Source organism: Phascolarctos cinereus, unplaced genomic scaffold (assembly GCF_003287225.1).
Source record: "Phascolarctos cinereus isolate Bilbo 61053 unplaced genomic scaffold, phaCin_HiC Scaffold_4;HRSCAF=312, whole genome shotgun sequence".
In the NCBI taxonomy this organism is placed as follows: Eukaryota; Metazoa; Chordata; class Mammalia; order Diprotodontia; family Phascolarctidae; genus Phascolarctos; species Phascolarctos cinereus.
Window position 1 is genome coordinate 76717521 of NW_027555847.1, and position 21313 is coordinate 76738833.

At 36.1% G+C, this 21313-nt stretch overlaps 1 protein-coding gene across 1 annotated transcript in view; it reads right to left on the minus strand.

Annotated features, from left to right (window-relative positions):
* The window catches only part of ABCA13 (ATP binding cassette subfamily A member 13), a 482687-nt gene that overhangs the window by 108855 nt on the left and 352519 nt on the right, over positions 1-21313 (minus strand). The window contains 1 exon segment of the mRNA XM_078151686.1: positions 18840-18949. Coding sequence (XP_078007812.1) covers positions 18840-18949 — 110 coding nt within the window.

A 21313-nucleotide genomic window follows, 5' to 3' on the forward strand; every position in this document is an offset into this window, starting at 1 on the left:
AAATAGTAACAAAATTCATCTGGAAGAATAAAATGTCAAGAATATCAAGGGAATCAATGAAAAAAAATGTTAGTTTCCACATTTCAAAAGTTCCAGGTTTCAGATTATATTACAAAGCAGTAATTATCAAAACAATCTGGTATTGGCTAAGAAACAGAGTGGTGGATCATTGAAATTAATTAGGTATGTAATACACAGTAGTAAATGATCATAGTAATATAGCTTGATAAACCCCAAGATCCAAGATTTTGGGGTAAGAATTCAACATTTGACAAAAATACCTAAGGAAATTGGAGAGCAACGTGGCAGAAACCAGGCATAGACCAGTATTTCACACCACATGTCAAGATAAAGTCAAAATAAAAAAAAATTTTAAAAAGATAAAGTCAAAATGGATAGATGATTTAGACATAAAGGGTGATATCATAAATAAATTAGGGGAGGAGAGAAAAATTTACCTCTCAGATCTATGGATAAAGGAAGAGTTTATGATCAAAGGAGGTAGAGGAGATTACAGAAAGTAAAATAGATAATTTTTATTTATTGTTTTTTGTTGGTCAGTCATTCAGTTATGTCTGGCTCTTCATCATCCTATGGACTATAATATGCCAAGACCTTCTATCCTCCACTGTCTTTGGAAATCTAAGTTCATGTTCACTGCTTCCCATGACGTTTTTTATCCATCTTATACTCGGCTGTCACCTTTTCCTTTTGCCTTTAATCTTTCGGAATGTCAGGGTCTTTCCCATTGAATGCTATTTTCTCATTATGTGGCCAAAGTGTTTAAACTTCATATTTGACTTTTCAGTGAATGGCTTGATTACATAAAATTTCTAAAACAATTCATACAAACAAAATCAATGCACCCAAAATTTGGAGGAACACAGGAAACTAGGCAGGGGAGAATTTTTAAAACAAATTTATCTGACAAAGGCCTCATTTCTCAAATATATAGGGAACTAAGCCAAATTTATAAAAAATAAATAAATGAAAGCCTAGTTCATTAATGGTCAAAGGATAGGAATAATCAGTTTTCAGAAGAAGAAATCAAAGCTATCAGTAGTCAAATGAAAAAAAAATGCTCTAAATCATTCCTGATTGAAAAAAATGCAGCTAATTAAACTAGCTATGTGATACCATCTATCAGAACAACTAACACGACAGAAAAGAAAAATGATGACCTGGGATACTAAAGCACTGTTGGTGGAAATCTGAACTAGTCCAACCATTCTGGAGAATACTTTCGAACTGTGCCCAAAGGGTATAAAATTATGCATACCCTTTGACCCAGCAATACCACTACTAGGTTTGTATCCAAAAAACCATCAAACAAAAAAGGAAAGGTCTATTTGTACGCAAAATAATTATAGCAACTTCCTTGTGTAGGCAGAGCATTGAAAATTGAGGAGATTCCCATCAACTGGGAAATGGCTGAACAAATTGTGGTATGTTTGTGATGGAGAACGCTTGTACTATGAGAAATGGTGAGGATGGTTTCAGAAAAACCTGGGAAGATTTATATGACTCATACAAAATGAAGTGAGCAGAACCAAGAGTTAATTATACATAGTAACAGCAATATTGAAAGGATGATCAACTGTGAAAGACTTGGCTATTCTGATCAAGATCTAAGATAATTCTAAGGACCCCAGATGAAAAATGCTATCCACCTCCAAAGAGATTGGACAAACTATGAATGAAGATTGAAACACAATTATTTTTTACTTTCTTTATTTTTTGTTTTATTTGCAACATGGATAATATGGAAATATGTTTGGCATGACCTCATCTGCATAATCAAAATCAAAGTGCTTGCCTTCTCAAGGAGGAGGGAGAATTTTTAACTCAATTTTAAAAAATGATTGTTAAAATATTTCTATGTAATTGGGAAGTATTTAACAAAATAAAAAAAGTAAAGGAAAACTACAAAAATAAAATAAAATATATTTTATCTCATCTAAATTCTAAGGGCCATATGTAGTGATTAAACAATGAAGTCACCATATTTGGATTCTAAGGTTTCAATTTCCAGTGTGAGATATGAAGAAGTAGAAAGTAACATTAAAGAAAAGAAAAATGGGGAAAGCAACTTGGGAAGGCCATTTAAAAAAAAAAGATTGAAGAGAGAGGGAAATTCTATGAAGACTTAATAAGACCATAAAAATTAAATCAAAGTACACTTTGACATTGACCTCAGTGTAGAGGTGAGAATATGTAAAGGGGGTAGAAAATGAATTTGAAAACAAACATGGGACAAGGAATTATTGATGTCAAGGACTTGTAGTCTACACAGGAGCTAAACATCTCTATAACACAAATGCTTTGAGCAAATAATTAATAGATGCTGGCCATAGAGAGTACTGGATAACACTACAAAAATGAAATTGGATATATTTTAACAAAAATGAAATTACTCATTATTAATACGGGAGGCATTGCTAACAGCTATTTGAGGATAATCAGCTGTTAAAGCAAAAATGAAAATTATTACTAGGCTAAAAGGAAGAATAAAAATGAGAAAAGGTATGCAATTAAAACTTTATCTTGCTCTATATAATTGTTATTGATAATGAAATACAGAATATGAACAAAAGCAAGGACATTGACAAAGATTACAAGTTCTATGTAGAAATTAAACTGATATAAATTAATTTTCATAATAAGACCAAAGCAGCCTAAAAATAACTTGACTTAGTAGTCATTTGACTTACTTGTCAAGTAAAAAAAAATACCACAACAAAGTGCATTGTGGGCTTAAAATATTAACTCATTGGTAAAATATTATGAAGGATAATGGAATATTATGCACAATCATGATTCATAAAATAGAAGAAATGGAGAATAAGACCACTTTAAAGAAAACTTGATAAGGGACCCAACTAACCATTGTAAGCCCAAAAGTATTTAAAGGAAAAATCAGAAAGATAAAAACAAATAGAAAAAATACGGAAAAAATCTAAACAGATTTTTTAATAACAAATTCTTTTCATTAGCAAGAGTAGAAGAGGTACATATTTAGATTCTAAGATCATTTCTAAGCTGTGCTAAGGTAGGCAATAAAAATGGTCATAAAAAAATTGGGAAAATGGCTAGATTAGAAGAAGGCTATAGACAAGAGCAAAGATGGGTAGTAGTTGGCTCCACATATGATAAGTAAGGAAATATGAGGAAAATGAGAGTAAAACATGTCTTCGATGAAATGTATAATTGAACAAGAAAATGGGCAGGTCATGTACCAAGAGACAGAGCACTGGGATCAGATAACCAATGAACAACTTTTGCATGTCACTGCTACCTTTTCGATAGCATGAGAAAGAAAGAAATGTCATCAGCATATTGGTTAAATTCCCTGTGGCAAACTGATAGAAGAAAGTGGAAGAAAGTCACACAGGATTAGCAGGAATGAATGGATTATGAACTTTATGCTTTGATGAAAAATCCAAATTGTTGAAATAACAGATCTACTTTATTTGAATATCTGTGTACTTAATGTACCCATTGGTTTTTGGGCTCTTTGAAGGCAAAAACTGTTCTGCTTTTGTCTTTCTATGATCAGTGTCTAGCAAAGTGTCTTTTACATATGGGATATTTTATGAATGCCTGTTAACTTAACTGAATCGAAGTGAAGTGCATGCAATGATGGCTGCAAAATGGATCACCAAAGAGAAATTAGTGTCTCCTTGAGTTACAGCCCAAGATTCATATTTCCCCGGTTCTTATATCTAGCCACATTGAGTTGAAACAATAGAAGTAACTCCCCAAAATTGCAAAGAATTGCAAAGAAAAGGCAAGTTTCTAAACATACTGGACTACTGTGCTTATTGGTAGGTCATAATGACAAGATTCTCAGTAAAGCAAGAAAAATCAAGTATGCTATGATCATGTTTTTCCAGCAGCATAAAGCTGCTAAAACTGTCTCTGCTCATAAAACAAGAAAAAATTATCACACAATAATATTTGTTGTCCTCAGAAGAAACAAACTCTGCATCTACCAAGTACTTCAACTTGGCTTTTGCATTTAAACACCTGGAGAAGGAAATTCTTGTCTCAGATACTGATTTTTCATGAACATTATCCCATAATTAACAAAATGATTAGGAGTATGGCTGTGCCAATGGAATGCCTAAGGTTTTTTTAATTGTTTTATAATGAAAGAAATAGATTAAATGAAATGATCCAGTTATATGTGAATATCCTTATAAATTCCAAAGACATTTTACTATTATGAGGGACAACATTCAAGAGATAATTAAGACAGCACCATATTTGTACTCTGTATTCATGAAATTAACATTTCCAAATACTCTGGGACCATCATTTACTCATTTCTCATAATCTTGGGTCTAATCTACCTGGTGAAGAGAGTTTTGAGTTTTCAGAGTTGGAGGCATATCATTAACCCTCTTGTTCCCAAGAAGACATGTAAAAGAATAATAAACATCTCACAGAGTAAAAAGACACTAGTCTCGGTTATCTACTAACATGACGTTTCAAGGCAAATACAGTGAGGCTGCCATTCTGCTGCTATGTTTCTCATTCTGCACAAAGCAGTGCCATATCATTTACGGGGTGACCATTTTAGAAATAGCTTCTTTGTGACTGTTCTCCAGGCACAATTGTACTCAATGCTACCTGGATGGTGGAATAGCATCACCCATTTATACGGTAGCTATATTTACAAGATTTGCGTGCAGTTTGGGGCACCACATTTTAGTCAAGGACATGAATGAATTGGAGAGTTTTCCAGGTAGGGTACCTGGGAGATTAAAGAGATCGTATTTCATAAGTGTAATAAGTATATCTCAACATGCTTGGCATAAAGATTGGTTGAAGGAACTAGGAAGGTATATCCTAGACAAGAGAAGTCTTGGGAGTCAGGAGGGGAGGAGGGTAATACTTTCAATCGTTAAGTTTTTAAGAGCTATCACATGAAAGAGTGATCAGACTTGTTTTGCTTGGTCAAATGGTAAATAATTACCTTTCCTTCTCATGGTCAGAGAACTGAATTGGTTTTATTGCTTTGTTGATCCTATCCCCCAGTGCCTTGGTGTTAGTACTTGTACTTGCAAAAAGGGCATGCTCATATGTAAGCATCTTTATCAATCAAGATCTTTGGGGGAAAGGATCATATATGAAAAGGAAGAAGTAAAAGAACCTTTAATCTTGAGTTATTAGACCCTTAGTGCAGCATTATAAAGTAAAAAGAATATTGAATTTGGAATTAGAAGACCTGGTTTTGAAGCTTAGCAAATTATTGAACCTTCCTGAGCTTCTATTTAGTCACTGACAAAATGAGTTAGATTGGATTACAAACTGAGTGGAACTGACTGAGATCAAGGACTTGAAGGGCTGTTGCACAGAAGAGTTCTCCACAAAGAGACTTCTCTTTGACTGCAGAAGGCAAGAGCACTGGGTCAAGGTTGTGAAGAGACAAATTGAGGCTTGATGTCAGGACAAACTTCCTAACAATTGGAGCTGTCTCAGAGGAGAATGGGCTGCCTCAGAAGGTAGTAGTCTCTACTTTCCTAGAGGTCTTCAATCAGAGGCTGGTTTTATTATTTGATGGGCATATTATAGAAGAAATTCCTTTCATCCTGGGCTGGACTAGATGTCCACTGAGGTTCCTTCCAACTCTAAACTTCTTTGACTAGGGATGTTTATAGCCCTATGATTCAAGTGGTAAAAATCCTTGCCTTGGGAGTGAGGAAGCTTACTTTTGCATTTTGTTATCTGACTCTTTCTAGTTGTATAAGACTGTCTTGCAAGAAAAGAGAGGCTTTAATACCACTCTAAGAGAAAGGAACATAGAACAGGACAATTATACCAACTTGAACCAAGTTGAGAGGATGGTTAAGTCATTTAATCTCACCTAACCTTTCTGAGCCTCAGTTTCCTCATGTATGCAATAAGGGTACTAAGGAAGTGATACTCAAAAGTTTTCAGTTTTGTTTCTTTTTGTTTTTTCCCTCATAGCATAGTGTTCTTTGTTTTAAGGAATTGCTTGTCACTGAAAGTTTAAGTTGATAACAGTATTTAGGGGTGAGAACTGCCATACACACACACACACACACACACACACACACACACACATACACACACATACACAAACACACACACAGCTCCTCTTTGACTGCCATTTTGCTTATTTTTCACACATGATGCCTGCCAAAATATATATATGCCAAAAAAGCCAAATGCATATTAAGACAACTGTTTGTAATTTTTGTTTTTCTAAAATGTCTAAATCTAAAATGTCTGGCACATCTAGAGAAACTCACTGAAATATTTTGAGAAATATTTTTCTCATAATTCTCAGAAATAATCCACAACTGCTTACTTTATCTATACCATACGGCTGTTATGAAGTTCTTTCTAAACCTCAGAGTATTATATAAAGGTGAGCCACTGTTATTAAGTGCGCGTTATGATCCTATGTAAAAGAGAAACAAATATTGATACAGTGAAAAGAGTACCAGATTTGTAATCAAAGGGTTTGGGTTCAAACCCTAAGTCTGTACAATACTTGCTGTTTGCGTGATTTGGGGCAAGTCACAACTTCTCTAGGCATCCTTTTTCCTCATCTGTAAAATAAAGGGGAGCCTCTAATGCCTTGAATCCTATGATCCTATGACTTTTATCATAAATTCAAAACTATCACCATCTGTTTAAGCATGAAAATTATTCCTAAATTTGAAATTCTGTGGATCAAGTCTAGTTAATTCAGCAACAAATATAAACTTGCATCTTTTTTTCTCATGGTACATCACACCAACAGTGTATTGAATTCTAAATAATCTCTGACACCCACTCTTACAGCAATGAATATGGGATGAAAACATTTTGGTTTTTTGAGACCATGTCTCCTGATCTGACCTGGTACAGTATTAGTGAAGTTAGCAGACTAACTTTAGCCCTGCTGAAGCTCAGTATGCCTGAGCTCTAGTCATCTATCAGCTTTAGCCTCCCCCAATACAGGAAGTGCATTAGCTGGCTGAATATACCTTATATGTATATATTCTTCAACTTTAATTATAATAGACTTCATTTACCTAGTATTTCACAGGTATAAGTAAGTATTTAATGAGTGCTTGTTGATTAATTATGAAGTCCTTTAAATATATTATCTTCATTGGAACCTTATTAACCTAAGCTTCAGTTTCCCCATCTGCAAAATGAAGGGATTTAACTCAATGACCTCTAAGGTCTCTTCCAGCTCTAAATCTATGATATATTCTACCATGAAAAAAAGATCATATCCATTTTCACAAATGAGAAAATTGCTCAAAGAATTTCATTGACTCAGCTAAAGTCACAGAGTTCTTTAGTGATTTTAAGTGATAGAGCAAAGAGTCTGACTTTTTTTTTTTAACTCAAAGCCCAAAGCACTTTCCACCCATTGGGACACTCTGCTTCATGCTGTAGGACTTCTTTTAGAAATGGCAACCTTCTTCTTATTTATAATATGCATTTTCCCTACTAAACAACAATCACCCTAAGATCAAAGCCTTTGTTATTTGTCTCTTTTATCCCCCCTCCCATTGTACCTAGCATGGTGACTTACTGAAAGAAAGCAATCAATTCACAATTCAGAATGCTTGAAAAAAATAGTATCATTATAGCCTTAATAATTCAATTCAATAAACATTTATTAAAGACTTGCTTTGTGAAAGGAAAAAACTAATCTGCACTTAAATACATACTTCAATAATATCTTGGGTATTATGAGTACTTAGTATGTGTTCATTGAATTGTTGAATAAGACTTTAGTCGTATCACAGGGGAAGGAAACACAAATTAGAAAGTGTTATGCTGTCCCTAGGGATTAAGTTTATATTTGAAATAACTCTAATTCCATGATTTATATGTGGCATAGAAGAAAATAAAATGTTTAGGCCTCTTAAAAAGAGAGACATATATACACATATATGCACATATAGATATATATATTAATGGTGATTAGTTAATATATAGAACTAATTTGTGTGTAAAAATTCAAGTCATATGTCTTTAATATTTTGCATTTCTCTAGGGCTATTATCTCTTTTATTAGTTATTCACATTTATTCTGTGACAGATTTTAATGGGAAAAGAAATTAGAGTAAAGAGAGCTTAAAAGGTTCAGGGCTACATCAATCAGCATAACTGATCTCTTCGTAAAATTCTGATTTTTTTGAAGCTAAAACTGAAATTTGCTGCTAATGTGAGAGGTAAGAAACAATTATATTTCCATATAAGTAAATTGAAAGAAAAGGTAACTCTAGGTCAGAGGTTCTAGAACCAGCTAAAAGTGGATGAAACTGGTTGTTTGGTTAAAGAGGCTGGAAGTAGGACAAGGTTAAGCTTTATTTAGAGTGTGTATGCAGTAATGGGCTCATTAATACTAACTTCTCTGCCTAGAGGGGAGTAATAGCACAAAGTAGGCACATATCTCATGTTAGCGGGAGGAGAGACTTGTTAAAGAGTAATAGGAAGTGGGAGTATCAGGAAGATTGTAACCAGAAGAGCAGGGACCAATCCTGGCTCTGAAGGGAGGGACAAAAAGGAAGTACCTGCATAAAAGGCTTGCTCTGGTGTCTGTCAGAGTGTGGGTCCTTTTGGGGTACCACACACACCTGCTTCTTGCAAGAACCGTAAATAAACATCTTTGCTCACTTCAGTTTAAGTTTTGTTTCTTAAGGGAGGCTGGAACTCCACATGGTATGTTTCTAGGGGAGCAGTGAGTTACGACTGGACACTTGGGCTAAACCCCTAACCCTACCAAAGAGTGACTGAACCCCATTTCTCATACTAAGAATCACACAGTTCTTAGAAAGTCTACGGTTTTTATTCAGTTATTGGTGCTATAGGTCAATTAAGTTAAATTATGTTTCTAATGTTGACATCTGTATTTATGTCTTCCTAATGAATTTGATTAGGGAGTATTATTTAGTTCAGGATGCACCTAGCACAGAAAAAGATATGTGAAAATTCCATGCCTACGTTAAGCTCCTGTCCACTCAAGTTATAGAAAAGGTGTTAAATTCTAGGAAAGCAGTAAGTCAGATCACCAAACGGGGAGTTAGGAGGAGGTATGAATTCTGCTACTGGCATTTACCAGTTGTACAACACTAGTCAAATCACATAAATTATATAACTCAGTATTCTTCTCTGTAAAATGGAAATAATAATAACCTCTAGCATCTCCATCACAGAGTTATTGCAAGGATCAAATGAGAAAATTCATTTGAAAGTACTTTATAAGCCTTAAACAGCTACATAAATGTCAACTATTAAATCATTACCATTCTAGCAGTACAGTGAATTCCTGAGACCTTTGTCTATTCACCAGTCCATAAGCTCTAGTGCCACTTTCAGCCCTATTTTATGTATATTTGAAGATTCATAAATTAACCAAGAAGAGAGAAAAGTCATCTTCATATTGGCATTCAACTTTAAAGGAGAAGCAGGAGAGAAATAAAGACACGGTTGACAGAAACAGGTTGACAGAAACAATGAGGTTCAATGAGGTAGCAATAAAAATCGTACTTTTTAAATAGTAGAGTATGCTACATCTCTCCAAGTAGTTAAAAATTCCATTGTGCTTCTAATTACCCTCTTAATTCAGTGAATTCCAATGCCCAATTAACATTACAAATAATCAAGGTTAAAAATATAATTAATGTAACTGTGATTTTGTTATAATTAAACTAATTAAACTGATATGCAGCCCAATAAGGGACATGCAGGCCATTATGTTAATGAAGACTTTTTCTTCTTTCTCTTTAAGTAGAGCTATTTGATTTACATTTTAAAATTATTTAGCAAAATAATGAAATGGAATCATAAGGGAGAGAGCCCAACTTAGGAGGAAGAAACCAGTAATATATTCTTCCTTTCAAAGGTCTCATTCCTTTACCTGCATGAACTATTAAATTGGGTACTTTACTTCTATGCGTGTAGGAAGAGCTCCTAACCCCTTAGATAACTCTGGCATAACCTAATTCCATTTCAAAATGTTAAATGTTCTCTACACCCATTCATGGGTATAAATATACACAAAATCATCTGAAACACACAACACTAACAGTGATGTCTTTTCTCTCATTGCTCCTAAACAGAACCTCAGAATCCTAGAAAAACAAAAATATCTCAGCCAGAAACATCTGGGTGCCATCTAGTCTAATCCATAGCTAAACAAGAATACCTTTTCTCCCATACCTCAGAAGGGTTCATCTGGCCTTTTCTGAAGGCTTCCTATGAAGAAGAATACACTTATTTCCTAGAACAGACCAATCACTTCAGGAGTTTTGTTTTTCCCTCACAGACAAATTAAATTTGTTTCTTTGTAACTTCTACTCACTGTTCATAATTTTGTTTTTTAGGGCTAAGCAGGCCAAGTCCAATGCTTCCTCCATGGGACTACCTTCCCATTTTTTTTGGGGGGGGCGCTAGGCAATGGGGTCAAGTGACTTGCCCAGGGTCACACAGCTAGTAAGTGTCAAGTGTCTGAGGTCAGATTTGAACTCAGGTCCTCCTGACTGCCCCTTTGCCTTCCTAATTCTTGAAGGCCACTACTATGTCCTCCTTAAGTCATCTCTTTCACATTTGAAACATCTATAGTTCAACCGATCCTCATTTGGCAGGAACTTGAGGCCCTTCCCCAACCTTGCTGCCTACCCCTAGAATCTCTCCTGGTTATCAATATCATTCCTAAAATGCAGCAACCAGAACTGAAGAGATTTCTTAGAATGTGTTCTAAACCCGGGCTAAGCACTGTATGGTATTTGAACTGCTAAAAATATTTGTGTACTTGTCATTGATGAGGTTGGGATCTAGACCCCAAAAAGGAAAAATCCTGGACTTTCCCAAAAGGCCAAATCTCTGGCATTAGCCTGAGGCTATAATCCTATCAACTGGCCCTTCATTGTGGCTATACCCAATCTCCCAATTCTGTTACACTTAACCTAGCCTAGCCCTCCCTATGGCCCCTGGCCATTTCCCACACTTAATCCTAGCTAGGCTCCATTGTCCAGGTCCCAGGAGTCCTGTTCAACCCAGCTTACTGGCCACTCTCATTCAGATCCACTCCTAGATCCCTCCCATAGTCTTTCTGTATATAAGGTCCATCTTGTCTCCATTAAAATGCTCAGTCCTGAAATCTAGCCACTGCTTAGATTCTTATAATCTAGCCAATAAGCCAATAGCTTACTAATGTTCAAACTCCTTAAGAGTCTGCCCAATATTATGGATGTTCTAATAAACCTTGTTTTTGGCTGAAAGAAGGCTTGGGTCAAATTCTTTCAGGCAGGACCCGTGTATTGTGATTTTGGGGTCCCAGGACCCAAGAACCCCTAAACCGCATCATCATGATTATAATGTTTTGCAAATACTGTAGTTGCTTAGTCATTTTCAGTCATATCTGACTCTTTTTGACCCCTTTGGTGTTCTCTTGGCAAACAGGCTGGACTGGTTTGCCATTTCTTTCTCCAACTCATTTTACATATGAGAGAAGTAAGGCAAACAGAGTTATGTGACTTTTCCAGGGTCACATTAGTATGTGTCTGAGGCCAAATTTGAATTCAGGGCTTTCTGACTCGGCATGTGATTTCACTGGTGCAAGATGACACCTTCTCTGTAACTTATAGATTTGCAGAATTACCTAGGGCACTGAGTAGTTAAATGAACTCCCCAGGTAATGCAGCCAAAGTATAGGATGTGAAACCAGGTCTTTCTACCTTCCAGGTAGCTCTCCATTCTTTGCTTCTTCATGGCAAATTTTTCTTAAGTTCACAAACTACCTTTCTGAAACTTCATTCCAATACTTCTTGTTCTGTCCTATAGTCACAAGCAAAACAATCCATCTTCCTCATGACAGCAATTTTCCCCCCTATTCACCAAATATCTTTTGGGTGCCTTGCTCTTTGCAAAGGAATTAGGTGGTGCAATGGATAGAGTGCTGTGCCTGAAGTCAGGAAGACTCACCTTCCTGAGTTTAAATCTGGCCTCAGACACTTACTAGCTGTGTAACCCTGGGCAAGCCACTTAACCCTGTTTGCTTCAGTTTCTCATTTGTAAAAAGAGCTGGAGAAGGAAATTGCAAATCACTCTAGTATCTTTGTCAAGAAAACTCCAAAAGGGGTCATGAAGAGTTGGACACTACTGAAACAACTGAACAATAACAACAATAAATGAAATTAGAGGAAGTGGTCATAGAAACACACCTTATAATTAGAGGACAGCTAGGAGGCACAATGGATAGAATGCCAGAGCTGGAGTCAGGAAGACCTGAGTTCAAATACAGCCTCAGACATTTACTAGCTGTGTGACCCTGAGCAAGCCTACAATTTACAGAGAAAATGCCAACCTAAACTGGTAAAGGGAATTTTCTTTCCTGGAGAGTTCCCTATAGCAATGAAATTACAGGTCCAATTCCTATCCCTGTCCCTAGAATGTCCAAAAGTGGAAAGGACAGCCACAAGAGGTAATGTGTTCCTTCTCATTTTAACTTTTCAAATAAAAACAGAATCATACTTTGTTATGAATGTTGTACAGAAGATTTTTGTTCAGATACCACTTGGACTCAGTCTTTTCCAACTCAGTGCTTCTATGATCTTGTGAACTGAATGATAATGATAGCATATTTAAAAACAACTATGGTGTACAAGGCACTTCCCCGCAACACCACCGTGAGATCAGGAGTGAAACATTATTTTGCATTTTAGAGTTTTAAAGAAATTCCCAGAAATTAAATGGCTTCCCTGGGATCATATAGTTAGTAAATCCAGTGATCTTTCCACTAACATCCATTTATATAAAAATAAAGGACGTTTTCTCCCTCTGAAATAGGGAGCTACTTGTTTATGTTTTTCATTTTTTAGCAGACCCCTTTTTTCAAAGAAAATAACAAGTAAAATTTAGCCTAATCCAGAACAAAAGGTCACAAATTCCCAATTATTGTGGTCCAAATTAATGAAGTTTTATTGTTCAAGTAAGCACTTGAACAAACTAGGAAATAATATAACTTAAAAATTAGCCAGTCTCACTCAGCTACTTAACTGTAAGCTCTTTAGGAAGACAGACTGTCACTTTCCTAGGTATATCCCCACCATTCCATCTTTATCTTCCCAGCATCTAACACAATGCTGTACATGTAGTAGCTTCTTATTAAATGTTTAAAGAATTGTGTTCTCTGCTCAGCTGCCAAAGTGACTTTCCTAAAACACAGGTCTGTCTGACCATGTCACCATCACCTCCCCAACAATCCAGAGGACACTGACCTTCTTGCTCACTTTTCCTCACCTATAACAGTCCATCTCTTCCCTCCCAGTCTTTACACTGTCTGTACCTCATGCCTGGAATGCTCTCCTTCTCACTTCCTGCTTCTGGCTTCCCTGGTTGCTTCACAATTCAGCTCAAATACCACCAAGGCCTTTGGCAGTCTTCACCTTCCCACCAAATACCGCTTCCATTTACACTGCCTGTATCTTGTATATACATAGTTGTCTGCAAGTTGTCTCCCCTATGAGAATGTGAGCAATTAGAGGGCAAGAAGGTACCCACATTTTTGCCTTTTTTGTCAATCCCTAGCATTTAGCATAGTTTTTAGCACACAGTGAGCACTTAATAAAAATGTTCACTGATAACAAATCGCCAAAGCATTTTTCTAATCTGAAATTTAATTTATCTGCATCCTTCTATGAGAAGGAAAGGAAATCTTCATCATCTATTGACAGATTAGTATTTAATGCAGACACATTGGCAGGGATGGAAGGTCGGTGGATTATTCATTTAGTTTCATTAAGGTAAAATAATTGCATTGGAACATCTTTAAAATTCACCTATTCTGGACTGCAAGTTATGCTTATCAAAGAATCAGCAAAACCTTCACAGCACCTGGCAATTAATAACCTACTCTCCAATATTCCATTAACAACTGGGAACCAAGAAGAACCATGTGATTGATGACAATGGAGGAGAAAATTAATCTTCCAGAGTTACAAGGAACCTGAAATGTGATTGCCCACAAAAGAGAACAAAGGATACTGATTGATTTTAGTTGTCTTTGTTCTTAAATGGCATGAGTGTAAAAATATATTTAAGAAAGATAATAGTAATTCTTTTGGCATTGTGAGCTTTATCATAAAAGAAAGATGTATCTTGAAATACTATTTTTAAATCTGATTTAATGTGTGTTAAATTAAAAATTTAGGAATATGTGAAGGATTGGTGATTGCCTCAGCATATGGAAACTTTCATGAAGGAATTATTTCCATTTATGCAAATTTCTATCTATTCACTAGTAGATCACAGAATTATAGATTTAGAGCTTAAAGGGATCTTGGAGGTCATTTAATACAATTACGTCATTTTTATAAAGCAGAGAACTGAGGGAGAGTTTCAGATCTCTTTTCTGAGACAATATAAATAAAGAGTAGAGTTAGAATTTGAATGCAGAACTTTTTATTCAAATTCTGCTGTTCTTAGATGAGTCCTAGGAACTTGCTTCAGGGTTGGAAAAAGGTTAAATGACACTAGCCCTAAGCATGAGGCAAGTTTTGGACTTATGTTGACTGACTGTAAGGGCATCTGGGTAGTGCAGTGGATAGGGCTCTGGGCCTGGAGTCAGGAGGACCTAAATTCAAATCTGGCCTCAGATACTTACTAGCTGGATGACCCTAGCCAAGTCACCTAATGCTGTTTGCCTCAGTTTCTTCATCTGTAAAATAAGGTGGAGAAGGAAATGACAAACCACTTTAGCATCTTTTCCAAGAAAAACCCAAATGACTAAACAACAAAATGACTCCAAACACAATAATATGCATTATTCTATGCTGCTTCTGCAAACTAATTTAACTAATAATTTATGAAGGACTTTTCTTTTTCCCCAAAAGCACTTCATAAGTCACACAGAGATCTAAAATGTATCAGACATCATGTTGGCATAATGCCAAATTATCTAGGTGAAAATTTTAAAAATGCAATCTGTTTTTCTGATGTTTTGTTTACATGAGAGCTCTCTAATATAATTTCCAAATATCGAAAATAATTATCAGACACTGGGGATAACTTCAAATATGTAGATGCCTATCATCACTTGTTTTACACAAAGTAACAGGAAAACTGGTTGCTTTTTTTTCCCTGCATCTGTGGAGGATATTTGACATTATGTAGACAGGGCCTCACCCTCTGGAAATCTGCTAGCATAATGCTTTGAATCTGTTGTACTATAATGTTCATCAATGAATTTATTTAAGAGATTAATAAGGAAATATCTTTAAAAATGCTACTTACTTCTGATATTTCAAATGTAACTGTAAATTACAGAGGCAGTGGTGCTTAGTATAAGTTTCTTAATGCTGCTTCTGTTCAGCGGGAAAAAGGAACAGCCTACTGATTTTTCATGGTACACTAGCCTTACCTGAAGTACTTAAAATAACTGGGTAGGTAAACTGGGTATGTCATGCATCATCATTTTGTATAATCATTTTCCTTTGATGCTATGACTCACAAGTCAATTTGGAAACAACAGTCCCTAAAGAATTCTAAGAATTAAAAAAAAAAGCAAACTATAAAATGATCACTGAGAAAGGTGTTAAGTACCACGTTTTCACATTTTCTTCTTCCAGCCTTTCCATTTAACTTGGTGAATGTCTCACCGCTATAGTCAGAGACTGATAAATAAGAAAACCTAACTTAGAAAGGTCTCCAGAAAGCCTGACTACTCAGGTAACACATGGTATGGCTTAATCCTTATTCTAGGAAATGCCCTCAGCTTGAACAATGTCCTCTTAGAGTGTTACTTGTTCCATTTCCAAACTAGCTACTGTTTCTAGTTCCCTCCCCCTCGCACCAGTGAATTTGTCTTTAGTGACTCCTGTGGTCAGCACCTTTCTCCTTACACACTAACATAAGAAAGTCACCTCATAATTATCCATTTAGGGGCCCTTGTTTTCTACCTATTTTCTAAAATGTACCTTTTCTTTTCTTTCTTCCTTCCCTCCTTTTTTTCTTCCCTTTTTTCCTTCTTTATCTCTCTTTTTCCCTTAATTCCTTTAAAAAAAATACAAAGTCCTAGCTAATTAGCAGGTGAGTCAGAGGGGATAGAAAAAAAGGTCTAAGAGTCAGTAAAACCTGGTCAAGTCTAACCTCTGGCACAAATTGGCTGTGTGACCCTGATCAAGTCATTTAACATCTCAGTGCTCCAGGCAATTCACTATAAAGCAGGAAACAATCAGCATTGGGAAAGGAAATTCCTCATGTCACCAGTAATTCCAGACATGGGTGAAATCACAGAACTGATCAAATGAAAAAGAAATTCACACACAGGTCATCCCAGTCTTTCAATAGAATGTAAGCTTCTTGTGATCAAAGATTATTTCATTTTTTTCCTTGTATTATAGTCTCCTAGCACAATGCACGGTTTATTCAGCACCTAATAAAGTCTTGTTGTTTGATTAATTTTAAAGATTCTTTTCCTACTTCTTACAAGAAACTATCTGATTAAGATGCTAGTTGAGTCCCTTCTCTTTTAGAGTTAACTTCTATAGGTAGGTGTGGTGCTGTTGAAAAAGTAAATGCACACATAAGACAAAAAACAAGACAACCTCGCAAGCTAGCACGATAGCAACACTGGAAGAGGAGTCAAAGACCTAAGCTGTAGCCCATCTTTGTCAGGAACCATTTGTGTGACCTTGGCAAATGATTTACTCTCTCTAAATCTCAATCCCCTCATCTGTCATATGAGGAAGCTACGAGGACTACTTACTTCACAAGGGAATTTTGTTTTGTGCCCCTTTCTTCACCTTGTCTGCCTCTCTAGCACTTAGGACAGTGTCTGGCACTTAGTTAATTTTTCTTCTCATGTGGAGTTATTTCAGAAAAAAAAATTAAATGCACATACACACACACCCCAATAGAATCTAAGTTCCCTGAGTTGAGGTCAGGCATTGTTTGGCCTCGGTCTTTGTAACTCCAGCACTTAGTATAGTATCTGCCTATTATGGTAGCCACTTAATAAATGTTAGTGGATTAATTGGTTAATTGATTGATTAGATGGAGGAACCAAATTTTTCCAGTTATAGCTTGTAATACAGTCCCTCCTGTTCACTTTGGATGTGTATCTACTGTACATGGCAATTACATTGTAAGCTCTTTAAGAGGGCAGCTGACTTTTGTTGCTGTAGATTTTTAACAGTATCTACATAAAATTTTTGCTCTGGTACTTAAATAACAAATATGAAGTGTTTCTTATCTGAAGAGGGCTACAAATGTAAGCTATTATTATGATATTTCATGATCATACTCCCTTAGACCCTTTCTTTTTAAAATTCAACTCTGTCTTCCTCACCATCACCACATTTTCCCAGATTGTAACATCTTCTTCAGATGTAGTTAGCTCTATCTTGAGGTAACCAAAAGGTTGTCAACACCTCTGGTCCAGAATTGAATAAGAGGAAAAAGAACTGGATTTATATCCTGCTTTTAAAGCTGACCCCCAGAATAAAAGTCCATCTTTTTTAACACTGATGTTTTCCCAATGTTGCTTCATGGCTGCAGATGCTAGTATACCAAAGTCTCTGAAAAATTAAAGTGTAAGGTCACCCAAAGAGTAGTAGGAAAATACCAAGTTAGCACAAACAGATTACAACACATTTATTTTGACTCACATGCATGGCTTAATGGATACCATAAAGAAATATGTAATCAGAAAAGGGGTATGTGGAGAGTAAGTGGTAATAAAGACACAGAATAAGTATTACTTGGCTCCTCATGAAATGTAAAACTACAGTGGAAAACCTCCAACATTTATAACACTTTTGAATTTCGCTATTTGATCCTCACAACAACCTTGAGTGGTAGGTATTATTATTATACCTATTTTACAGATAAGAAAATTGAGCCTGAGGTAGATAAAGTGACTTGCCCAGGGTTACATGGGTAGTAAGTGTCTATGGCAGGATTTCAGCCCAAAACTCTATCCATTGTGCCACCCAGGTCCAACACATTGGGTGGTTGCTCTATAGAGGAGCCATGGAAGAAAATGAGCATGGGATGAAAAGGCAAAGATGGATTAATTACTCATTGCAAGGAAATACCCATCTTAATGAGATTCCACATCCATTGAAGCCTGATAGTGAAAGGCCCTGGAAAACTGAGCAAGAAACCATGACTGTGAAAGTAAAGAACATATCCAGGATTTGCTAATTATTCATCAAATTTCAGGGATTGTACAGTGACCATGGCTCTCATAATATAATTTCAATATGCAGGCCCTTGAAATGCTTACCCCCAGCTCCTCAGAAACATGCAATTCATTTGTGCTAGAGTAAACATAATAGGGCATATTCAGGTGGCTTTGAATGTGTTTGTAGAAATCATAAAAGAATCCATCTGTCCCTTTCTCACAACATTAGCTTAGGTTTGCTTTTTTCATTTGTTTTTTGAGGGGGAGAGAAGAGGGGAAGAAACTAAGAAGAGGTAACCAGGACAAGCTTCTCCATCTATTCCAGGCTCACCTGGGATAATTTTATCTGTGAATAGGCCAGCCAATTGATCTTAAAGCTGTACTCTAATGACTTGTAAAAGAAAACACTTCCTCTGCTCCATCCCACAACACTACTCAGGCCTTTTTCCCATGGCAGGCAAGATGAAATGATATTAAATAGCTTAATCCATTCAAGCTTGAAAGCTTATTTTTCCTCTGAGACTTGAAAATGAAAAAAGAGGCACATAGTAAATCCCTAAGAAAAAACCCTTCCTAGACTCCAGTTCAAAGGACTGAGGAGGAGCTAGGGCTTCTCTGGTCTTGCATTAACATTTTTTGAACAAATAAATTCAAGGGAGAAAAAATATTCATTTACCCTCTTGAATTCCTTATGGCAGCATATCCTGAAGATGGAGTGATATCACCAGTCAGCATTTTGAATGTTGTACTTTTCCCAGCTCCATTCACTCCCAGTAAGCCAAAACACTAACCACCAAAGAGGTGGAAAGGAAGGAGAGAAGAAAAATAATCAGAATTGTAATAGTCAATGGCACTTATTTTCATCTAAATTTTATACTAAACTCTTGACTCTGGGCTTTATTATTGAATACTAAAAAGACCATAGGATAAAGGATCTAAGCCTGAAAGGGACCATGGTGGTCATTAAATTCAATTCTTTCGTTTATAGATGGAAAAACTGTGGCTTGTGAAGGTTAAGTGAGGTGGTCCAGTTTCACACAAGTAATAAATGTCAGAGGCAGGATTTGGACCCAAGTCCCTTGACTCCAGAACCACTAGTCTTTCACCTATGCCACACTGCTTCCTCTAACTTCTTCATTTTACAGATGAGGAAACACAGCCCTACAAAATTTAAATGATTTGCCCCTGGTCACAGATCATATGTGATAAAGGCAGTTTTAAACTCAGATCTTCTGACATTTGCACCATATAAGCTAGGATTAATTTATTTGGCACGGGCTTGTGTCTTGCCATCACCATCCACAATTCTGTGATATCAAGATCTGGCAGAATGTCTTAAGAACACTGTGAGCAGGAAAGTAGAAGTAAATAAGTAGAGTGTATCAGTAGAATGAAAGCAGAAAAGATAGGTAATTAGATTTTATTAGAGTCTTCCTTTGTCATTGTATTATTTGCACAGAAGACAACCTTGAGCAGCTTCTATTTGCATTAGGATTTGGCAAAATATGCTAATTACTACTCCAAAGCTGTTAAGTGAGTTAGCATGATGTTATGGATGGTGACGGTAAGAGGCAAACTTGAGACAAATTAACTGAATCTTGCTCATGACTTGCCGGGTTGACATTTGCCATAAAGAGTTCATCACGAAGCTACCAATAAAAATAACTGAGGATATTGCTTGTAACATAAATGTGGATTTTTTTGTCATCTAGATCCAACCTCCTCATTTTATATTTGAGAAAACTGAATTGTGTTTTTGTTATGGTGTGCCAATAGATACACATCCAAAACCAGAGAGGAATCTTAACCTCTGCCAGTAGGACAGAAAGTAGTATATGTGACAAAGGGATAGGGAGGATGACTGGACATTTAAAGCTAAGTAATTGCAATAAGGCTCTTTCTTTCAAGGAGGAAGATGGATACTCTCCAAAGGAAGAAGCTTCTGGTACTCCAAGGAATAATGATGTGGATTAACAGGTTCTATCAGGAGACAAGTTATCTAGCAATAATAGCAGGAAGAAGTAGAGGTTGGTCACTCTCTGATGAGCAATATAAAGCAGTTATTTGTCAAGTTGACATGAACAATAGAAAAAGCTCTTGGCATGTATTCAGGATTTGGTAGAGAGCCTACCAAGACTTGTCAAACTTTATCTGATAATTCATACAGGGACAAGCAATACTGGCAGAGAAAAAAGAGACAGCAAAGCTAGGAATTTTGAAATCCTATGCAAAAAAAAAACAAAACCTGAAGGCCTTGGGAAGACAACTGGTATTATCCATATTGTTGCTGACTGAAAATAGGTGCTTCAGAACATCCAGTTTAAAAAACATGTGCCTGAAAATGGGATTTTTATTGTGTAGACCACAACTTTAAATGTGGGGATCATGTGTTCTTGGCAAAGAATGGAGTACACCTAGTGAGGATCAAAAAATTAGGTCAATAAAATATATTTGTCCTGAATGTTTTAAATCTCACCCAGATGGTTTAAAATTGAAAGGAGAAGGGAAAGTAGAAAGCTATGTAATTTTAGATGCAATAGAAAATAGCAAATTAAATATAGAAGGAATGACTAGTAATTCACAGGAAACACTATACAAGAAAAAAGATGACAAAACAATTCATTGCCTCCAAAAATCTTCAGAGCACATGTCTCTAAACAAATGCACAAAATACGAGTAATATTCAAGGTAAACTAGACATCTTAATTCAAGGAGGCAAATGTTAACTCACAATTGTCACTGAGATTAGTTGGAATGTGATTGATTACTGTGATAAAGCTATGGAAGCTTCATTGAAAAGTATAGAAGGAATAAAAGAGTCCAGAGGAATAAAAATGGACATTGAAAAAGTATGCGAAAAAATCCAAAAACTAATATACTCATTTTGCTTATAAGGAAACTAAGACCCAGAGAAATTAAGTAATTCACCTATGGGCACACATCTAATAAGTGTCAGATGCTAGATTTTAACCCAGTCCTTATCTGACTAAAAGTCTACTGATTTTTCTTCTTCTTCCAGCTTCCATATCTCTTTGTGTGGCAGAGAGCTTTTGGGTGAGGCTCCAGTGAAGGCAGAAACAAAAGCAATAATTTCTGTGAGTATATAGCAGACCATCTGGACAAGAATAAATAATCGAGAAGTGTAGAAAA